Source organism: Cheilinus undulatus, linkage group 9 (genome assembly GCF_018320785.1).
Source record: "Cheilinus undulatus linkage group 9, ASM1832078v1, whole genome shotgun sequence".
NCBI lineage: Eukaryota > Metazoa > Chordata > Actinopteri > Labriformes > Labridae > Cheilinus > Cheilinus undulatus.
In genome coordinates, this window is record NC_054873.1 from 37,683,224 (window position 1) to 37,702,878 (window position 19,655).

A 19,655-nucleotide genomic window follows, 5' to 3' on the forward strand; every position below is an offset into this window, starting at 1 on the left:
AAGCAGTTAAAAGTGACAAAAAATGGCATAAATTGAAATTGAAATAGGTTGAAAGTGGCAAAATGGTGAAAATGGGTGAAAAGTGGAAAAACATGGTGAAAATAGGTTTAGCAATTTCAACATTGGACTCAATTATAGCCTGATAAACCTTTCAGCTCCAAAATAAGGTAACTGTTGGTGAGGATGCCAGTACGAATGCCACTGATCCACCACAGATGCACTGAAACTGTAAAAAAAACATTACAACTGAGATGGGCCCATTTACTGAGTTTTTCCATTCTGTAGACAGGCCTGCTGCTGACTGCCACCTCCAGATCTTAACCTTTCACTCATGTTGGTAAAGGTTGCCTCTTTGGTTATATTTATTCAATCACTAGACATAAGGCCTATCCAATTACTCTGTACTCCATTTTAATTTGCTTAACAGGTTGGTTGGTATTGTTTGTAATACATTATTTGTGGTGGCCTTTCATGGGTATCAGTAGAAGTGTTGCCTTTTCTCCAAGGAAAGGTAGCAGGCTGCAGTTAAAGAAGAGCTCTCTATCATATAAGGCAGGGGTGTCAAACTCATTCATAGCAGGGGCTGGATTCTGGATTTAGGTCTCACCTGAGGGCCTATAAGGGTCACCTTTTTAACCAGAACCTGTCAACCTCATTTCACTAGTAATAAAATATGAAAAAAAAAAGAAACCAAGCACTGATGATAATTTATTTTGACATTTAAAAAGTTAAAAAGATAAGTTTAAAGACTCCCAATCTGAGAAAAGTAAACTTTTTAGTTCAAGAAGGTGAAAACATGAAATTGAAATTTTTTTTAAAGGCAAATATATTAGAAAGAAAGTCAAAATCATGAGTTTAAAAGGTCAAAATATGCAATAACATTTGTAATCATGACATTAAAAGTCAAAATATTCAAAATTTTAAATTGTGAGTCTAAAAGGTTAAACTATGGGATTACGAAGTCAAAGTTTAGAGTTCAAAATATGAGATAGAATAAAAAATAGTTGCTTAAAAGGTCAAAATCTGAATCAGAATTATGAATCATAAAGCTCAAAATATTATATTAGAAGTGAAAATTATGAGTTAAAAATGCTCAAAGTATGAAAAAAAAAGTCAAAATCCTAAATTCTAAGTAATTGTGAGATACAAAATTGAAAATCTGAAATCAAAACTCAAAATAATTTCTTTTCCCACATTCCTGACTATTTTTTTACTTCTTACTTTTTCATATTTTTGACTAAACAAGGATATCTTAAATCATCAAGGATAAGTCTACATTTTTATACTTGAAGTAATCTGCAGACCTCATAGTGATGGGCCAGTTTTAACAGAAATATGAGATAATCTTGTGGGCCGGATTTGGCCCCTGGGCCTTGAGTTTGACACCCCTGATATAAGGTGACTGAACAAAAATTGGGTTTGCTGTGTCCAACATGCTTTCTTTGTCTAATAAAAACAATTATATTATTCCTTAGGAAGGTTTAATTTCTCTCAATCTAATTAGCCAGTTATAAAAAGCCTCCTACACAGACAGTATATCTTAAGTGCATGGCTTTATTGATTTAGCATTTGCCAGTATCTTACTTCACACCATCTCCATCCAATCTTATATCTGTTATTTATATGGTCCATTCTGGCACATAAAAGCTGAGATTGCCACGGCCAAACTGTGAACATAGAGGCTTCACTGACTGATGAATGTTACAGTGGCTACACGCCGTTCTGGAACAAAGTCTATGGTTAAAAAAGTAACTCAGACACATTAGGAGTTAAAGCATAACCTTGTCAACTTTAATATTAACCATGTACAGTTAGCAATAGAACATATAATAAAACAAAGAAAAGAAGCAGAAAACAGTGTACATATAAAAAAGAAACTATTACAAAAAATCCACCTAGACTGTAGTCTATGTTAACGTGGTGTTATTGGAAGGGTGAGTGGTTCACGATCGTTAAAAAGAAAAAAATCAGTCACTTCTTTTTTGACTGTAGGACCAATGCCTCTCCTGGACCTAGAGATAAAATATCGCACAACAGAGCGGTCCTGAGAAGTTGCACTCATTGGCATAGATGTAGACAGTATATGTATGAATAAATGAATGAAAAGTATCCATGAATTCTTAAGACATGTTTTACATAACAGGTTCTCTTTTCTGGCATATAATCTGAAATAAACAAGATAAAAGGCCACAAAGCAGCCTCCAGTATGTACACCATATGTGCATTTCCATACAGGTAATGTTTTATGTGCTGACAGGGAAAAGTGTGTCCCTTTAGGATTTGCTTCAAATGCAGGCAGCCTGAAAAAGTATATCAAAATAACAGATTAATCTATGAGTTCTTTTGGAAAACTACAAGGGATATATGGAATCATTCTTTGACCATACATAAAGTAGTGTTTATCATTATTATTATATGAAAATAAAACATACAACTCTGGGAAATGTATATTAAAGGTTCAAACGTGTTGCAGATCACTGCTCTGACTCTAAACTTCATATATTCTGAGAGGAAAAGAGGGGTATTATGTTGTGTGTGGAAGCATTAATAAAGAATACTTCAAGTCAGACTCAAAGCTACAGCTGCACCGGCAAACTTTTCCTCACAGTTGTCTTTTGGTGGGAACAGAGGGTAAAAGGAGCATTTCAGCTTTTCAAAATGACTCATCCCTTTGGCTGTTATACACAAAAGGGATTTTCTCACAGAAAGCTAGACATCAGGGCTCAGATCTGACAACATCCATCAATTACACCACAATATAAAACATCTTTGTAATTCACTGTAACCTGTAAGTTGTACACACCAATGAGGCTTTTGCATATTGTATTATACTAAAATATGGAACACACAGCAATGAAAAAATCAGGCTGCTGTCTCACACACAAATTTTCTATCTGCCTCCTCCTGTTTGGTTCAGATCACACAGTATCATTTACCTCAAGCACAGCATTTATGTAACACAACCTGCTCATACTCTTACACACCACACCTGCCACTGAACCGTGGCACCATCCTGTTAGAAGCCTGGTCACACAATCACTTCCAATGGCATTATTAGCAGTGATTTCTCTTTCAAAGGCCTTTTTCCATGAGTGTTGTGAGCTTTGAAGCCATCTTGAGGGCACTGGCCAGTGGGGAAACATAAGTCCAAATCCTGGGAAAATATATTAAGCTAGCTGGCTTTGTTGCACCATCTCTCCTGTTGTAAAATAACTGTTATGACACTAAACTAATCTTATTAAATTTGTTTACTTACACAAAATCAAGTTCCATTGGCCAACTTATCACAACCCAAAAATCATATATATGTGCAGAAGAACTCCAATTGACAGACTGTGTACTTGCTCTTATATTGAAAAAAGATTTTTACCATTTGCAGAGCTAGCAAGTTTGCTAACTAACATTGAGAGGGCTCCTTCTCAGTTATATTTTCCCACTTCATGAATCAAGAAATAATTTACATTGGAAAGAAATGCAGTTAGCAAAAATAGTCCAACTCAATATAACTAACATATTCCCATCTGGCCAGCATCACCAAGCATATATTTTGAGAACAAATTCCAATGTGCCATTTGTTAGTGTGCGCAGGCCGCATCTGCATCTAACTTCTGCCTCAGCTGTTACCCTATTCAATTCTCTTAATTCACATATGCTCTCCATTTACCTTCAACACACTTCGTGAGGTTTTAATTTTTGAGTGTTAAACGTGTGTACACTTGTGTTACATTTCTGAGAACAGTAAAATAAGAAGAGCACTGAGGAGAGGGATAGTACGTCTAGCTGCAGATCTATGGAATATGTAGAGAACATACGATAACTACTACATGTGTACAAATGGCTTTGCATGGTCCCTGCCATACTGTAGCTCAGAGGAACTCGAGCTTCTCCTCTTTGTCAGGTAATATAGGAAAATAGAATTTCACAAAAACATGCATTCCCCATGAAAAGAAAAACAGATGCAGAGATAATAGTATGAGGGCCTTTGTGGGCACTGGCATGTTTGTATCTGTATTTAAAATGATGTCCGTGACATACATGAGTAAAGTTTAATGTGTCTCAGAGAAACTTTGTGGAATGTGTAGTGTTATATCTGCTGATGTGTGTGTATGTTAGAGGGGCCACAGTACATGTGAACTTCAGAGAAGATAAAGAAAAAACCCAGCTTATGTAAAACTGCAGAAGATTTTAATCTCTTCAGAAGATTTTTCCTTTCTTCTTGTTCTTCTCCATTGTCCTGTGAGAGACAAAAAAGAGAAAAGATTACTTCAATATCTCTGGATGATAAAAATGCAAGCTCTCTTAATGGGTTTCCAAGTACACTCATGAGTACACTCCATAATAAATGCTTTCTTGATTTTTACACAGGTAGTTTTTTTTCCCTGAGATTTCTGCAAAGACCCATATCAACCTTAAAAAGTGGTGTTACTCAGAGAAGCGTAGACTTTAAACTCCTTCCTTTTTACATTTGGGGGTACTGCTGTTATTTTGTTAGTAGTTTTTGATGTCAAATAGTTATTGTTGGGCAAATTTCAACACATGCAACTAAGGAACTGGCATAGAACAGCTTAGTCAGAACCAAGGTTATAATAGTTTTGTCAGCTGTCTGCTTACAATAGGTGGACTCAGACAGCTTTTGAAGCCAAACCGTGGCAGCTTCCATATTGAAATCACTGCCTCAATCTAACTTTGAATCAACCTAACGGCAAACAAGAGACCACCCACTGAGCTTGACTTCCTGTCAGCTAAGCTAGCACTAAAGTTGGCCTTCTGGAGGTAGCACCTGCCTGTCAAGCTATCTGTCAATAAAATGAGATGTGCCAATCAGTGCGCAGTGAGGTTTTTCCTAAATATAATCGAAATAATTATATTATATTTCTGTTCTTAGCTTCATCCATCATCATACTCTTCTGAAGAGTACCCAGACAAAGACAGATGTGTGAACTAGTGTTGCAAAGCAAGATGTTTTTCTCCTGAGAGAATCAGAGCCTGGTCTTAAAGTTGCATAGTGCAAAAGCAGGTGATCAGGGCCCTCTGTGTAACTGGTATGGATGCCAGAGAACCACCAAATTGACTTTCAAACTTTTATCTTATGGTGGAAAATAACATGTTGTTGCTTTAAGGTCCCCTTAAGGAGTGTTTTTTTTTATTGCCCATGTTTTTTGGATATAGGGTTAGACAAGGGTGCACTTCATTACACTTTAAAACAGATCAGTGGCATTTGAAGCCTGACAAGTTGTATCAGGTTAATTTTTCAAATACTTCTCCTACTGATCAATTATCCTAATAACAATATTTCTCTTAAACTCCTTAAAGGTTGGCTCTGGTGCAGTTTGCTAAGGAAAATAACTGATCTTATTTAGAGATCAACAAAAATATATTTCAATGCTATAGATAGATAAATATCTTTGAGGGCAAGTGTATATAAGTTAATGATCAGATTTTGTTAAGTCTAGTTGTTTCCAAAGCCTGGCAAACCTTCTAGGGTTAAGGCATATTTAACAGAATATCTTTAAAAATGGGAAGCAAGGCAGAGTGTTTTCTAGGAACTGATTGGTCTTGTAACTAGTCAATAGCACTAAATGTGAGAGCAGGAAATGCTAATGACTCTTTTCTACTGCACGTCTCTTGCTAGGTTGCATAAACTTCTGTCCTGATGATGCAACTACAATCCTTCCTCCTGTAATCAAGACTGTAGATTTGCCGTTTGAATAGTTACTGACTTGGAGGCGTCCAGTTTTTGCTGCTCAAGGATTCTCTGCTGAGCTTCCCAGTTGGCCTTCTCGTCCTCGAAAACTCGTCTCTTCTCCTCCAGCTCTTTGTATTGTGCCTCCAGGTTCCTTTTCATCTGTTCATGGCGTCTTTCCAGCTGAGAATCAAGAGTGCAGAGATTCATTGTCAAACAAACAGATATAAAACCTACATGAAGCCACATTTTTCATTCTCGTTTACCATCTCCTACTGCTGGACATTGAGTATAAAAAGTAGTCCTAACAACTTTAAATTCTCGCCTCTGTCACAAAGAACATTTATGAGCGTTTCTTTCACTCCACCTTTCTCTCTGTATATCTCTTTTCTGTGCAGTCATGATCTAATTTTATATATTACAAAAAGAACATTCCCTCTTTTTCACTGAAACGGAAAAACACAGATCCATTAACCCACCTCAGCTTCTGAGTCCTTCAGTTTCTGCTTCTTTTCTTTCACCTTCATTTCAAAGACCTGCTCCATTTCTGCCTCCATCTTCTTCATTTTCATGACATGCTCTCTGCGCTCCTCCTCCATCTGTGCCAGGGGACTCCTAATGACCACAGTAGAGAATCAGTCATTTCTTATAATCCCTTCTCATGATCAATAGAAAAAGAAAATATATATGTTATATATAGGTTATATATGAATATCTTTGGCCAAACTTTAAAATGAGAAAGTAGCAGTAAATACCAAAAAGTGATACTGTCATAGTAAGCTGCAAGAAAGAACACATCTACATTATCTGCTGTTAATGGGACTTACTTTGTGAGCTGTCCCTTGGTCTTAGTATTGTCGACTCCATTACAGGTGACAGCAGCCAGTTTCTTACTACGATAATTCTCGTAGTGGACATTATTAGTGACGTCTTTAAGATCCTGCATGTGAGTCCTAAGTAGGACAAAAGAAATAAATTACATTGAGCCTGAAGGACAGGTTGTAAAGAGGAAGGAAGTAAAACATCATTGTGCCAGGAAAAAGGAAACGAATGTTATTTGTGCTGTGATACAATTTTGTCTCCACCTTATAAATTAATACAAAAATTTTGATGAAAATCATGATTGTAGTCCAAGCAATTGTCATGCTAAAAACAACCTTTTATTTTTCATTCTTGGCTTTCAATCAAGACCTTTTTTTTCATCCCTTGCCTAGAACTAATGTAAGGCAACTGCAACTGTTACATAAAGGGGAAAAACATACTAATGACATACATTAGGAACCACAAGATTCCTCAATACAATAGTTTTGTTTTGCCTTGGATTTCAATGAATATGCGCCTGCAAGGCGGAGCAGGGGTTAACATTGTTTCCTTACAATAAAAAGGTCCCTGGTTCGCTTCCTGGTCAGGGCCTTTCTATGTGGAGTTTGCATGTTTTCCTCGTGCATGCATGAGTTCTCTCTGGGTACTCCGGCTTCCTCCCACCACCAAAGACAAGCTCATTAGATAAATTGGTGACTCTAAATTGCCTGTAGGTGTGAGTGTGAGCCAGCCTGCTTGTCTGTCTCTATAGGTTAGTCCCGTGATTGACTGGCAACCAGTCCAGGGTGTACCCCGCCTCTCACCTAATGACAGCTAGGATAGGCTCCAGCCCCAACAGGGTAAGCGGTGTAGAAAATGGATGGATGGATAATTGTTTTACATTTTGATGTCACATAAACTTGCAAATGCTGGGTTGCTACCTTGTAAGTAGCTGAATATGATCCAAATAAAATATTACTCGGGCAGTCAAACCTTACAATTTTAATTATTAATTGATTAATCCCTGAATTTCTGTAGCTCATTGCAATTGATGGCATCCTTTTTATAGCATTCTTAATTCCAATATTTTGCATTCAAAACTGCTTTGCGTTTTTTTTTTTCCTACTGTCTTTAACTGAGGACAATTCACTTTCTCTTCAGATACAGACTTGCTTTTATAGATAGACCGAACATTTTGGCACAAACTTTACCCTGAAAAAAAGGAATTTGTTTTGGATTGAAAAGAAAATAATGGGGCATTAGGTAAATGTTTGATAACACAAGGTGCAAATGACTTTTGACTTGTCCTCTGAGCTGTCTGTGAATTTTTAAAGTAAAATAAGACACTAAGGAGCAGTAGTGGACTTATTTTACATCACTTTGCCTGGGATGAATGGGCTTAACCAAAGTGTGTTGAAAGGAACAATAAATCATGCAACTGTGATTTAAAAAAAAACTAGTGCCCAAATTGCGGACCTCAATTAATTGTGATTAATGTGATTAATCGCGTTGTATAAAAAAACAAATTTGTAAAGAGAGCTTGTATTCAACTTTGAACATAATTTTGAAAACTGTCTCATAAGAAGATAATTTGCAGACTTTAGGGGCCTCTCTTGGTGTGATTTTCCAAGAATAAACAGAACTGTTTAGGTTCAAACCATCCGGGCACTTTGCCCAAAAAGATGCCAGTTTGGCCCCTTTCTGGGTAAGAATTTTCCATGGAAATGAGAGGAAGTAAATGGGAAGTTAAGGCCATTTGCAATTTTAAAGTGTAGAATATGAAAACCATATGCTTTGATGGTTATTCAAAGTCTGAATCCAATAGTTAGTTGGTTATGCTAAAAAATACGACATTTCAGAGTGAGAATTGGCATCTTAAAATGACAAAATGAACAAAGTTTTAGGTATACTAGTGTCTTTTCAGACTTTCTCAGTCAAACTGGACAAATGGCCCCATCATACGACCTTATGTGTATTTTAACCTTGTTGATTCTCAACTTTTAAAATGTTATAAATACGCTGGTGAATGTGTGAAAAATCTGTCTAGAGGCTAGCAGACTACAGCTCTAGCTGCCTAGTTTTGGCCCAAAGACACAGAGCTCTTCTTTTTCTCTCTCTTGTCAATTAAGGATACAAAACCATGTGGTAAATAATGGCTTTTTAGTTATTTGATGCTCAAAATGCAATGCAATAGGGTTTAACCACTTTACTACCGGTGTTTCCTAATCCACTGCCCTCCAAACAGCTTGCTTTTTGTATCTTACCTGATCAACATGTTGCGCAGCACAGTGAAGTCGCAGTGCTCCCCATTCTCCACTAAAACACACAGGGAGAGAGAGAAAAACAGAAAGAGAGAGAGAGAGGGACAAGCACATTACAAAATTAATACACATCAACACTAACAGTAATAATCACAGTTATCATATATGATTTAAGGGAAACTGAGATAGAAATACAAAGAAAGCATGAATATTTTTTTGCACATACAGTCTTAACATTTTCTAAGAAGCTGCAATAGTAGATGGGAAATTAACTCAACTGCATGGGTTTATTTCTGGTTACACTGAGAGACAGTCGATAAGAAAAACATGTTATTGTGTTTTGTGAGTAAGGCCAACAAAACTCAGCAGTTATTTACTCTATAAAATAAATACAATGTTGTGATAATGCAGAGAAAGTGCAATTAAAATGTCAGCAAAATAAAATGTATTTCAGTAGCCACTAGGCAGAAGACAAAGAAAAACACAAATAAAACAGTATATCCAGTGTCAAGATCACTTACACAGGAGAGGATATATACAGAACAAGGCAGCTTAAATGATTACACTATACAATATTAGTAATGGTAATAGACAGAACAGAAACATAAAGACAGAGGAACATCAGGCCATGATCACATAGGAGGATCCTAACACTAGAATATGTTTTCACTGGGTTTTACTGGGTTTTGCTTTCTAACAAAAAATGTAGATATTTTTGTCTATTTCTCCATCTTTAATGAACAAAGGCAATGCAAAAGTTAACTGTGCACATTGTTGGCTGCAAAGTAATTGAGATGCAACCCAATTTTATATCCAACAAACACCGAGTTGTGATTGAGTTTGGCATGTATCAAATAATTACTGCCTTACAAGATACTGCAATGCTATACTTCCCCACTGAAATCCTGGTTATTCATTTTGATTACGAATTAACATTGGTTACAAAACTTGACAGAAGCTGATAGAATAGGCTACATTAAGTCTGTCTGTGCTGCCTAATAAAAAAGTCTACTTTACACTTTGTCTGAAACACCTTTATTTTTGAGCTCCACTTCGGTACTGTAAGGTATTGATAGAAAAAAAATGTGGGGTCAAAGAAGCAAATAACTCCAATTAAGAAAAAATCTTTCCAGGCGCACAACAAAAACAAGACCTCAAGAAAACTGAACAGGCAGCACACAAACATGCCCTCTTATTCTGGGCAGTTGTAGCATTCAGACATCGCCGGTGGGTTGGCACTGGCAAAGTCAAAGTGCTTAAATGCGTTCATCTAGTCTGTACACTGCCAATGCCCAAAATAAAAGGACATTTCTGTGTTCTAATTGTCCAGATTTCATTTTGGAAGAAAAAAAAAATCCTATGTGATCATAGCCTTTCATTATTGGCCCTCACAGACACCAAATTGTTAGAACAAAAACAGTTCTTACTCAGACAACAGAACACATTTTTACATGGTAAAATTAGATGAGGATGGTTATTTATCTCAACAACAAAGACATGGTTAAACATTTAGAGGGGATTCTGGAAAAGGACTGCAGATAAATTGCTGCTCAGGATGTTTGTGATGGATCTGCAGCCTCCTCTTCAGCAAATACGCTGCTCCTTATTGGTTAGCCTCCACCCCACTGGCAGTCAATCATCATCAGGGGAGCGAATAAGGAGGACACCTTACCATTGATGAAACTTAAGCAGCCCCGTCCCTTTGCCTCCAAAGCAAGCCATTGACCTCCTGGCTCTTCTAGAGGAGGGAGCTCTGGGGGGGTATGGTTTTTCAGTTACTGTCTGCGCCCACCGGGGGCTAAATCTGGGTCTGGAGCAGCTGGGTTAATTATGCCTTAGACTTGGCCCAGTTCGAGCCCAGAATCAGCCAATGTTTGGCCCAGATTCAGCCCAGATTTGGCCCGGATCAACACCATAACCTGCAAGCTGACTGGCTTGTAAAGGGAGTGTTGTGGTTGGGGGGAAAGGGGTAATTTATGGGGATTTATGCATGACCAGCCAGGGGGACAAGTCTTCATGAGGGAGTAAGTGGAGGAGCTAAGTTGGTTAAAGGGTCATCAGGGTAAAAAAAAAAAAAGAAAAAAACTTGTGACCAAAAGTTTACAGGCCTTACTGTATTTTTCAATGAAGGGCAGAAAACACCTGATGCATACTCAAGGTTTCTCCAATCCAATCCTCAATTAAGAGTTTTATGGAAAATTGTTTCAGTCCATCAAGTGTTTTGAGCCTGACACTTTATCTATTAGCAGAGTGTATTAAGGCATGAGGATGAACTACACAAGTGTAATGAATTAAAAGCGCATAGCTGTTTATTTGATACATGCAGAAATGTGTGTGCATGTGTGTGTTTGTGTGCAGGATGTTTTGCAAACAGCACATCTAAATGTTAAAATTCTTAAAATTCAAGTATGCTAATGAGTGACAATTCATGATACCAAGCCACATGTTATCTGGATGACTCAATTAAGCTGCTTCATGCTTACTTGGACAACACTAACCATTAACAGTTAATGAACCTACAGTGAACCTATAAGCAGTGTGTTAGGATTGTGAATCCCAGTCCTTGATCCAGTGATAAAGCCATGCCTGCGTACAGTTTACATTCTGCACCAATAATGGGAGGACTCAATGAAGCCTTCATGTCAGCCAGTCAAGCAGGGCATTACAGTATTGCCGGATGTGCTACCATTGGAGCAAAGAAGGAACCACAGTATTAGAGTGATATGTTGTGTTTGCAGAAGTAGCTTTAGCACCAAACAGCCTCTAGTTTTCTCCATGACTATTCACAGAATCAGACCTGGGACGAAAAAGGATGCAACTCTATTATGCAAAGGTGTTAATTGTTGTTGTTTTTTTCTTTCAATTAAAGCTTGCAGGATTATTCTTGTTTATAACAAACAAGGTCTTATTACAGTACATTTGACTCCATTCTGGTCAGACCTTTTAGGGTATTGTTAAACACAAATAAAAAGACTTTCTATAAAGCAAAAAATGGGAGGTATCATATATAATCTTAAATTCTTTCTTATCTTATTGCCAAAATGAAAATAAGAAAGTCAACAGTATCAAAATAAGACCCAAGTTGTAATAAACATTAGTTAACCTTCAAATCATTTAGTGAGGTTTTGAGGAGTTGTCCTGCAGACTGTTAAATTTAGGGACAAGTACAACAAAATGTCGATCATTAATGTTTAAGCCTTGTCAGTCGTTGGCCTCAGTGAAAAACGGTAACATCCAACAAACATCATGAATTTCTGTTTATTTAATGGTCTGCCATCTCTAAGCCTAAAGGCTGTGATTCGGGTCATCCCCATGCTATTTTTATTTAAGTCAGAAGTGACCTGCGTGGACATGCATCACTATGTGAACAAGTCCCTCTGAGGGGTTGCCATTACTGAATTGTTGTTGCCATAACAGCTACAACTGCTTATGTGACAATCAAATTTCATAAAGTTAATAAACTTAGCACAAAAATGTAAGGACGCTTTTATTTGGTAGATTATTTATTTGTTGTAACAATGCTTCTTGACAATAAATGTACTGTTGGAAAGCCTGTATGTTTCCCTTTCAAATGGAAACAGATCTATAAGGAACATGCATTTGTGAAATAAGCAGCAGAGCTGTTTGTGGGTTGTGCCCATGAAAAATTTGCCAGATCTTCTCTGCCAATCCCAAACAGCTTATTCTGCTGTTGCAATCGACTCTTGTTTTGAGCTTCTGGCATCCCCATGTGCTGACAATAAGCTGCCCGATTGTCATACCTGATACCTGATTGTCAGCACCTATGAGCATTGGCCCTGCTACAGCGGTCAGTCGGTGTCTGCTCCAAGAATTGGCATGCCACATTTGACTGATCTGCATAGGGCCCGAGTGATAGGGAAACTTCAAGTTGGTGTTCCACAAAACCAAGTTACGGCATTATTTGGAGTGAACCCTAGAACCATCACCAAACTGAAAGCCAAGTTCCATATAATTGAAGATGTTAGAGACAGACCGCAATGTGGGCGTCCCAAGAAGACGACACACCAAGAAGACTTTTCCTCACCCTGTCACAGTAGGAACTGTAGGCTGGCTTCGACAGATTTGCACAACAATATGACCAATGGCTCTCTGCCTAGGCAATCTGGAACAGACTGCTCACAGCCAATCTCATCTGATACGGCTGCCAGGAGGCCTTCCATAACTGCCCTTCACCGTCAGGCCTGTTTACACTGGTGTTGGCAACACGCACATTGCAACCTGAGCATGTGGAGGAATGCTAAGTTCAGCAATGAATCCAGATTCTGCCTATGGCAGTTGGATCATAAGGTCAAAGTGAGGAGAAGACACAGAGAATGCTATGCTGATTGCTGCACCGATAGAGTAACAGGCAGTGTGATGGTGGATGGTGTGGGACGGCATCTCCCTCGCTGGAAAGATGAGGCTTGTCATCATTGGAGGCAATCTCAATGCAGAGAGATATTGAGATGAGATTCTGCAACCAGTAGCAATACCATATCTCCACAGGCTGGGACTGAACTCTATCCACCAAGATGACAGCGCTCACCTTCACAGAGCGGGGTTTATCAGAGACTACCTCCAGAATTTAGGAGTAGAGAGGATGGAATGACCTGACCAGGCTGGTGAACAGCATGAGGAGGAGGTCCCAGGCTGTTGTGGCTGTGTATGGTTCTTCCACACGCTACTGAGGCTTCTGTTTGTGAAATAAATAAATTCATTTAAAATCATCCAATCCACCAAACACCAAACAAGAGTCAATGGCAGAATAAGCTGTTGGGCATTGGCAAAGAAGACTTGACAAATTTTTAATGGTTGCAACCCACATACTCAGCTCTGCTGCTCATCCCACAAATGCATGTTCCTTACAAATGTGGCACTATGTAAAAAGGGTAATAAACAGGCTTTGCAACGGTATCAGATTTATTGCCAAGAAGCATTGTTACAACAACAAAAAAAAAAATCTATCAAAAAAATGTCCTGACTTTCTGTGCTAGGTTTATAGGTGATGAATTGTATGGGGGCACTTCTGTTGAACTTAGAAAAACATTCAACCTCCTTTTCAACGAGACAGGCACCCTCCTCTGGGAATTACAAAAAATGCAGATTTAAGACACTTAGGCATTCAATTTTAATTTGAAACTAAGAAATAACATCAATCTAAATCCATAAATTGCCAATCAGTGCATGCCTGATTGACTTTTCCTTCCTAAAACTTCAAAAACTAAATGTGTTCTGTTGTCTCTGTGGACAAAAACTTATGTCGTAAACTGTTTGTAACTGTTCATATATGGGATCCCTGAACAGAATTTATGATAATGTAAAAAAAGTACAACTAAATTTGTAAATAACTAACAAATACTAAAAATAAAACTGAAAACTAACAAAAATACGTTTTAAATGGGGAGGCTTAATCATCATGATGTATGCTTGGTGTTATCCAAGAACACTGGGGCCATCTATCTACTGAACACAAACATGACTTTGGTTGTTTTAATATTTAAAATAAATGTCCAAGAACTTAATGTTGTAGTTAGTTTTGAGATGTTTTCAAATATGGTTTATGCCAGTATTCAGCCCAAGTCTGATTAGAGCATTGGTTTGACCATCAGCCTAATGATGAGACAGGACAGCAACAGAAAAGTGGAAGGGAAGGAGGGCTGGAGAGTTTTGGGAACACTTTGAGGGAGGAGGAGCAGTAGGGGGGAGATGAGCTTGAAATAAAGTGAAAGATGGTTTGTTTACCAAAAATGCCCTCTGTCAGTCATGGAAAAGAATAGACAAAGAAAAAAAAGAAAAAAGAGAGAAAAGAATGAAAAGTGAAAGACTGATAAACGGTCAACCACAGAGTAACAGAGGTATAGTATCTTATGTAAATACATACAGAATTTCATCTATCATAGGAGTTTAAAATACAAGAAAACTAACAAACCAGGAAGAGCAACAACAGTGCATTGTGGCTTGTGGTGAAGCTTGGTAGTGTCTGATGTTTGGTGAGTTGGACTGTGCTTGCTTGGATACTTGTCTCAAGTGCATGGTGAAAGTGTATTAAGGGTATGCTCAACTCAGCTCGTGCTAGTGAGACGATACAAAAGTCCTGGTGCAAAGAAAGGTGAAAAGCGGTTGCTTAAAGTCTTAATTATTCATAAAGTTGTGTTGGAGAGTAAAAAGAAACTAAACCCTGCTGTGGGCCCACATCAGGCCTGCAGATACTGATACGGCAGATTTGGCATGTTTAGAGAAATGAACAGATCCTATTTGCTCCTACAAGCCTACAAGAAAACCATTTACAGGATAAGGCCCTTTCAGGTGATGCAGATAGTGATGAATGCTCGTATTTTGGCACCAGAAAAAAAAACCTCCATAACAGAACAGTTAAAAAGAAGTTGGGAGACTGGTCCAAATTTTTGTAAAAAAAAAAATAATAAAAAAATAATAATAATAAAAAAACATAGAGAAAGTTTATCTTAAAGTAGAAAGAAAATACTGAACCAGTGACTGTGGAACAACTTTTGTTGGTCAAGGGTGAAAATCTTCTCAAATGCCTCAAGATAGTGATGCACCAACAACAAGCCTGAGCACATGTCACCATAACAATGTGTGCATCAATTATCATTATTATCTTCTCAAACGGCATGGCCACTGTGTTGAAAAAATGACAACTGCACCCATAAAATCCTACAGTGGCAATGACGCTGTGCTCAATGAGTGAAACAGGGCACTTAAACTTTCCCCTTTTCCAGAATCCCTATCAGGGTCAAGACAAACACTACCAACAGGACTCTGTGCGTGTAAGCTTGTTTGTGTGGGGGGAAGACAGATAGGTGTATATGGTACAATGTAGGAACTGCCAGATAATTCTTCTTTAAAAAAAACAACAACAAACATTATTATTATTATTTTAATTCTCTCAACTGCAAACACAAGTAAACCGAGTAACCAAATGTCTTTACATTCTTTCTTTACCTTTGGAACATTTCTTATGAGATAAACTGGAAGGTAAGCTTTATCAATAATTCACAAGTCACCCTGCCTATCCAGAGACCACAGTTTGATTTATGCCAACATGCTGAATGGACCTTGGGCAGACAATGAACCTTAAATGGCTCCTGAAACCATCAGAGTATGGATGAATTATATTAAATACTGATCATCACATGAGAGGGGTTTGGCTACAGACCCATCTCTCATGGCCATTCTTATTCTTCATCTGAGACACCACATATCTCAGAAAGGAAGTGCTATAAATTGCCGGTATAAAGTACTGGCGGTTTAATTTTTAATTCAACTTCATTCATGAACAAAGTCTGGCTGTAACATTCATGAAATAATCATATTGTAAACATTACAAACTAAGCAGCATTTCATAATAAAACAGAAAAAGGTCTGAGATCTAGACTTAAATTATGTTTAGATCCGTTTAAGAAGTAGTTACATTAATGGTGGCCTGGATTTGGTCCACAAACTTTAGCTAAAGCTAACAACGCAATGCTAGCTACATAATTAATGTTAATACACAAGCTAAGCTAACTTAGCTACAGTAGCTAATTTAGCTTTGGCAATGTAAGCTTTAGCAAGTGTAGCTATACTTACGTGGCTACGTAGATAACTTACCTACGTAGGTTACATAGCTGCTTTGTGAGCTTATCTTTAGCTACATTAGCTACATAGCTCGATTGGCTATGTAGCTCTGTTATTAATAGCTAAGTTAGCTTTAGCCATGTAAGCTCACATGGCTTGAGCTAACTTAGCTACGCAGATAACATAGATACACAGTTTACAGAGCTGCTTTTTGAGCTTAGCTTTAGCTCTGTTAGCTGTGTAGCTCCCTCATCTACATAGTTTATGCAGCTATTCAAACTAAGTAAGCTCCATTGGTTTGGAAACTTCAAATGTTTTCATGGAGGACAAGCTCTATTAAACATTTTGTATACAGGTAATGGAGGCCAAGTTTTTGACTTTTAACTTTTGGTATCCTAACCCTTACCTTAACCGTACCTGTACCCTAAAAAAAAGTTTAATGCGATTTTATTTTGAAAGTTTTAGTGTGTATTTCTGTTTTGAGATATATGATGTCTGAGACATCATGTCTCAGATGAACAGTCGTGATAGTGGCTGTCAGAAATGAATGGGCTGCAGCCAGACTGTCATGGGGCAGCAGGGCTGGTACCTTTTTATATTTTTACCATCTTTTAAACAAATATGTCTGTTTTTATTACAGATACAGCTAAAGATGCATGCACTGTATCCTGGAGTCAGTAGAACTAAGCTTTCTCAAAAAACCTGAAACTTGAGAATAAATAAATATAACTGACCTCTTTTACTACTATTACTGATTAGACATCTGCTTAAAATGCAAAGAACGCGTGCTTGAGTTTTAACTGAATGTACATGGAACTGTGCCAAATCATCTTGATAACTCTAATAATCTGTGATTCTATACAGAAAGAGAAAAGCCAAACATTTGGTAATTTTACAGAGCTTTAAAAAACATCACTTTAAATGATAACCAAAACCAACCTCAACAGAAATTTCTATTAAAAATGGGGTCAACTTTCCCTAGTGTTGACCCAACATGGCCAAATAACCCCTAGAAGAAAGCTTTTATGTAAGTCAAGACCAAAAAAAAAATATTCTGACATATTATCTGGAAGTTCATACATTACTTTTATGCAGGGGATCATCAAGAAAACATGCACTATGTTCCACACTCTCAGAAAAATCATGTTTCATTCATCATGGTAAGAGATTATACTGACACTACTGGACAATCTCAAACACAACCTTCAAAAGAGCAACATTCACCAGTCTCTCTCTCACATCTATCATTTCTGTCCAGTATGTAATAAAATGTAAACCAAATGTATTTCTTTAACAAGAAGAAACATGTTCTCTGACATTTCTTAAGAATTCTTACTTTGTTTTTTTCTTTGCTGTCGATAAATGTGGCCACAAATAGAATAAATATCATTTTCTGACAGTGAACTGGAGGGAACTTACCTTCTGCCACACCCCACGGGTACTGACGACCTCGAACCTTCTTGCCATTCACCTCGACTACCACGTTGCTGCCAACCACTGCCAAAGGCATCTTTTCCTAGAGTGGAAGGAGAAAAATATAGTGTCACAAAGCTGCGGCCAAATGTGACAGAATAAAAATGAATCCTCGTGAGTCTTGCCACAGGTTGCCCTAGAGGTCTGGGTAAGGGTAAGGACTATTTTCAATGACTAAGTCTTAATCAACAGGCTGGATACTTTGCAGCTAATTGAACATAAAATGAGAAAGGAAAGTTGTGTCAAAGTTCAAGGTTAAAATCAATCTGAAATAACTGAGGCACCACCCTGTTTGAAATGTTGCTCAGACCTTGCCTTTAGCAAAGGCCTTGTCTATATAGCTGATGATCAGTTATGCAATCAGGCTGACAGGCATGGGGAAAAAGGGAGAGGCAGCTGCAGGGGACGGAAATTGACCAAAGGACAGACTGTCAGCTGCTGTTTATTTATCTTCTGTCTTTGCTGTCCTTAAACTTAGGTCACAATTAACACAAGAGTGTATGGTGAGTTACCTTGATCTTTCGGATCAGCTTGTTGTCTTCGTCATCCTCTGTGTCTGGGAATTCATAAATTTTTATCTTATGTTCTTGTATCTCCTTCATTATCTGAGGAGGAAAGAAAGTATTCAGAATAATGGTAGCAAATTTATTTTGTGGCTTTAAACCTTTTTCCTTCCCAAGTTTCATCATTGTGCAGTTAAAAGGCATTATTTGACATTAAAGATTACATGACGTGAGAAAGCATTTATTGTTGTTTTTTCACTATTCAAATAAAAACAGAACAGAAGCAGTGTGATTATGAGATTTGCCTTGGTGACCAAGGAAGCACTTGCTGATAGCGTTGAACTTTCTTATCAATCAAACCTCTCATTATCCCCCCTCCAATACAAATATGATTGTCTCTGGCTAAAATACCAATATTGTGCGTGCAAAAAATAATAAAACTCAAGTCAAACAGAAGTCTGTAAACCAATGTGGGAATCAATGTGTTTTGCTGTTTTAACAAAACATGCAATCTAAGTAATTACTTATTTATTTTAGTTGCAGAGTCATGGCTCATCTTGATAATGTGAAACATAAACAAATAAATACCTGTTTTTTAAAAAGCTGACATTCCTCTGGGGTCAGAGTGTCGGCTTTCGCAATTAGAGGGATCACATTGACTTTGTCATGGAGTCTCTTCATGAACTCGATATCCAGCGGCTTCAATCTGCAGGACAAACAGAAAGCAGTGAGAACCACAAGCAACTGCATTTCAATGAATCCTATAACTTTCAACAACTTAGGACAAATCCAGTCATTTTTTCTACAGCTGACCTGCAGGGATCCACGATGGGTTTTTCTTAACTTAGAAGACCGGAGCTCAACTTGACCTTGTCACTTGCTATTACAATGCCTTTAAAAAGCTGATGAACAAAGAACCTTTACAGGTGTCTTATATCTTACAATTTAATTCAATTTGAATGATCAGAGTTGCCAAGCACAGTGGCACTTAAAGAGAGGAGAGAGCCAATTTACTGGAATTAATCTAAAGATACTGCCACAGTGAAAGTGGAAGTAGTTCAGTAGGTCACCAGCAGAGGGCAAACTAAACCCAAACATTTTTTCTTGTCACAGCAAAGACACACAGAAGCCAGCTGAGTGTGACTGACTTTATTGTCTTATATATTTTTCTGTGGTAACAACTGATGGTTTTGTCTTGCTGGGCTGATGAGGGATTGTCTTTGTAATCCTCCCGCAGGCTCTCTGTTTCTGTGTGAATGACAAAAGAAACCCGCACGCTGCTGTGTGGCCTAGAACAAAGAGCTCTGGTTGGAGGCAGTCTGCAGTGTGGGCAGTGGATGTGGAGAATGAGTGTGT

The 19,655-nt window shown here is 37.8% G+C and overlaps 1 protein-coding gene across 5 annotated transcripts in view; it reads right to left on the minus strand.

Moving 5' to 3' along the window:
- Positions 1-1,769: 1,769 nt before the first annotated feature.
- Positions 1,770-19,655, minus strand: part of LOC121514917 (septin-7-like) — a 62,590-nt gene continuing 44,704 nt past the window's right edge. For 3 of the 5 annotated variants that reach the window (XM_041795358.1, XM_041795357.1, XM_041795362.1), the window contains exons 6-14: positions 18,888-19,005; positions 18,309-18,401; positions 17,743-17,839; positions 14,488-14,499; positions 8,749-8,800; positions 6,511-6,636; positions 6,163-6,298; positions 5,721-5,866; positions 1,770-4,234 (exon numbers count right to left, since the gene is read on the minus strand). In XM_041795358.1, the coding sequence (XP_041651292.1) occupies positions 4,195-4,234; positions 5,721-5,866; positions 6,163-6,298; positions 6,511-6,636; positions 8,749-8,800; positions 14,488-14,499; positions 17,743-17,839; positions 18,309-18,401; positions 18,888-19,005 (820 nt within the window). In that variant the 3' untranslated portion in view covers positions 1,770-4,194. The remainder of the gene's footprint in view (positions 4,235-5,720; positions 5,867-6,162; positions 6,299-6,510; positions 6,637-8,748; positions 8,801-14,487; positions 14,500-17,742; positions 17,840-18,308; positions 18,402-18,887; positions 19,006-19,655) is intronic. The other 2 variants (XM_041795361.1, XM_041795360.1) reach the window with 1 other exon arrangement.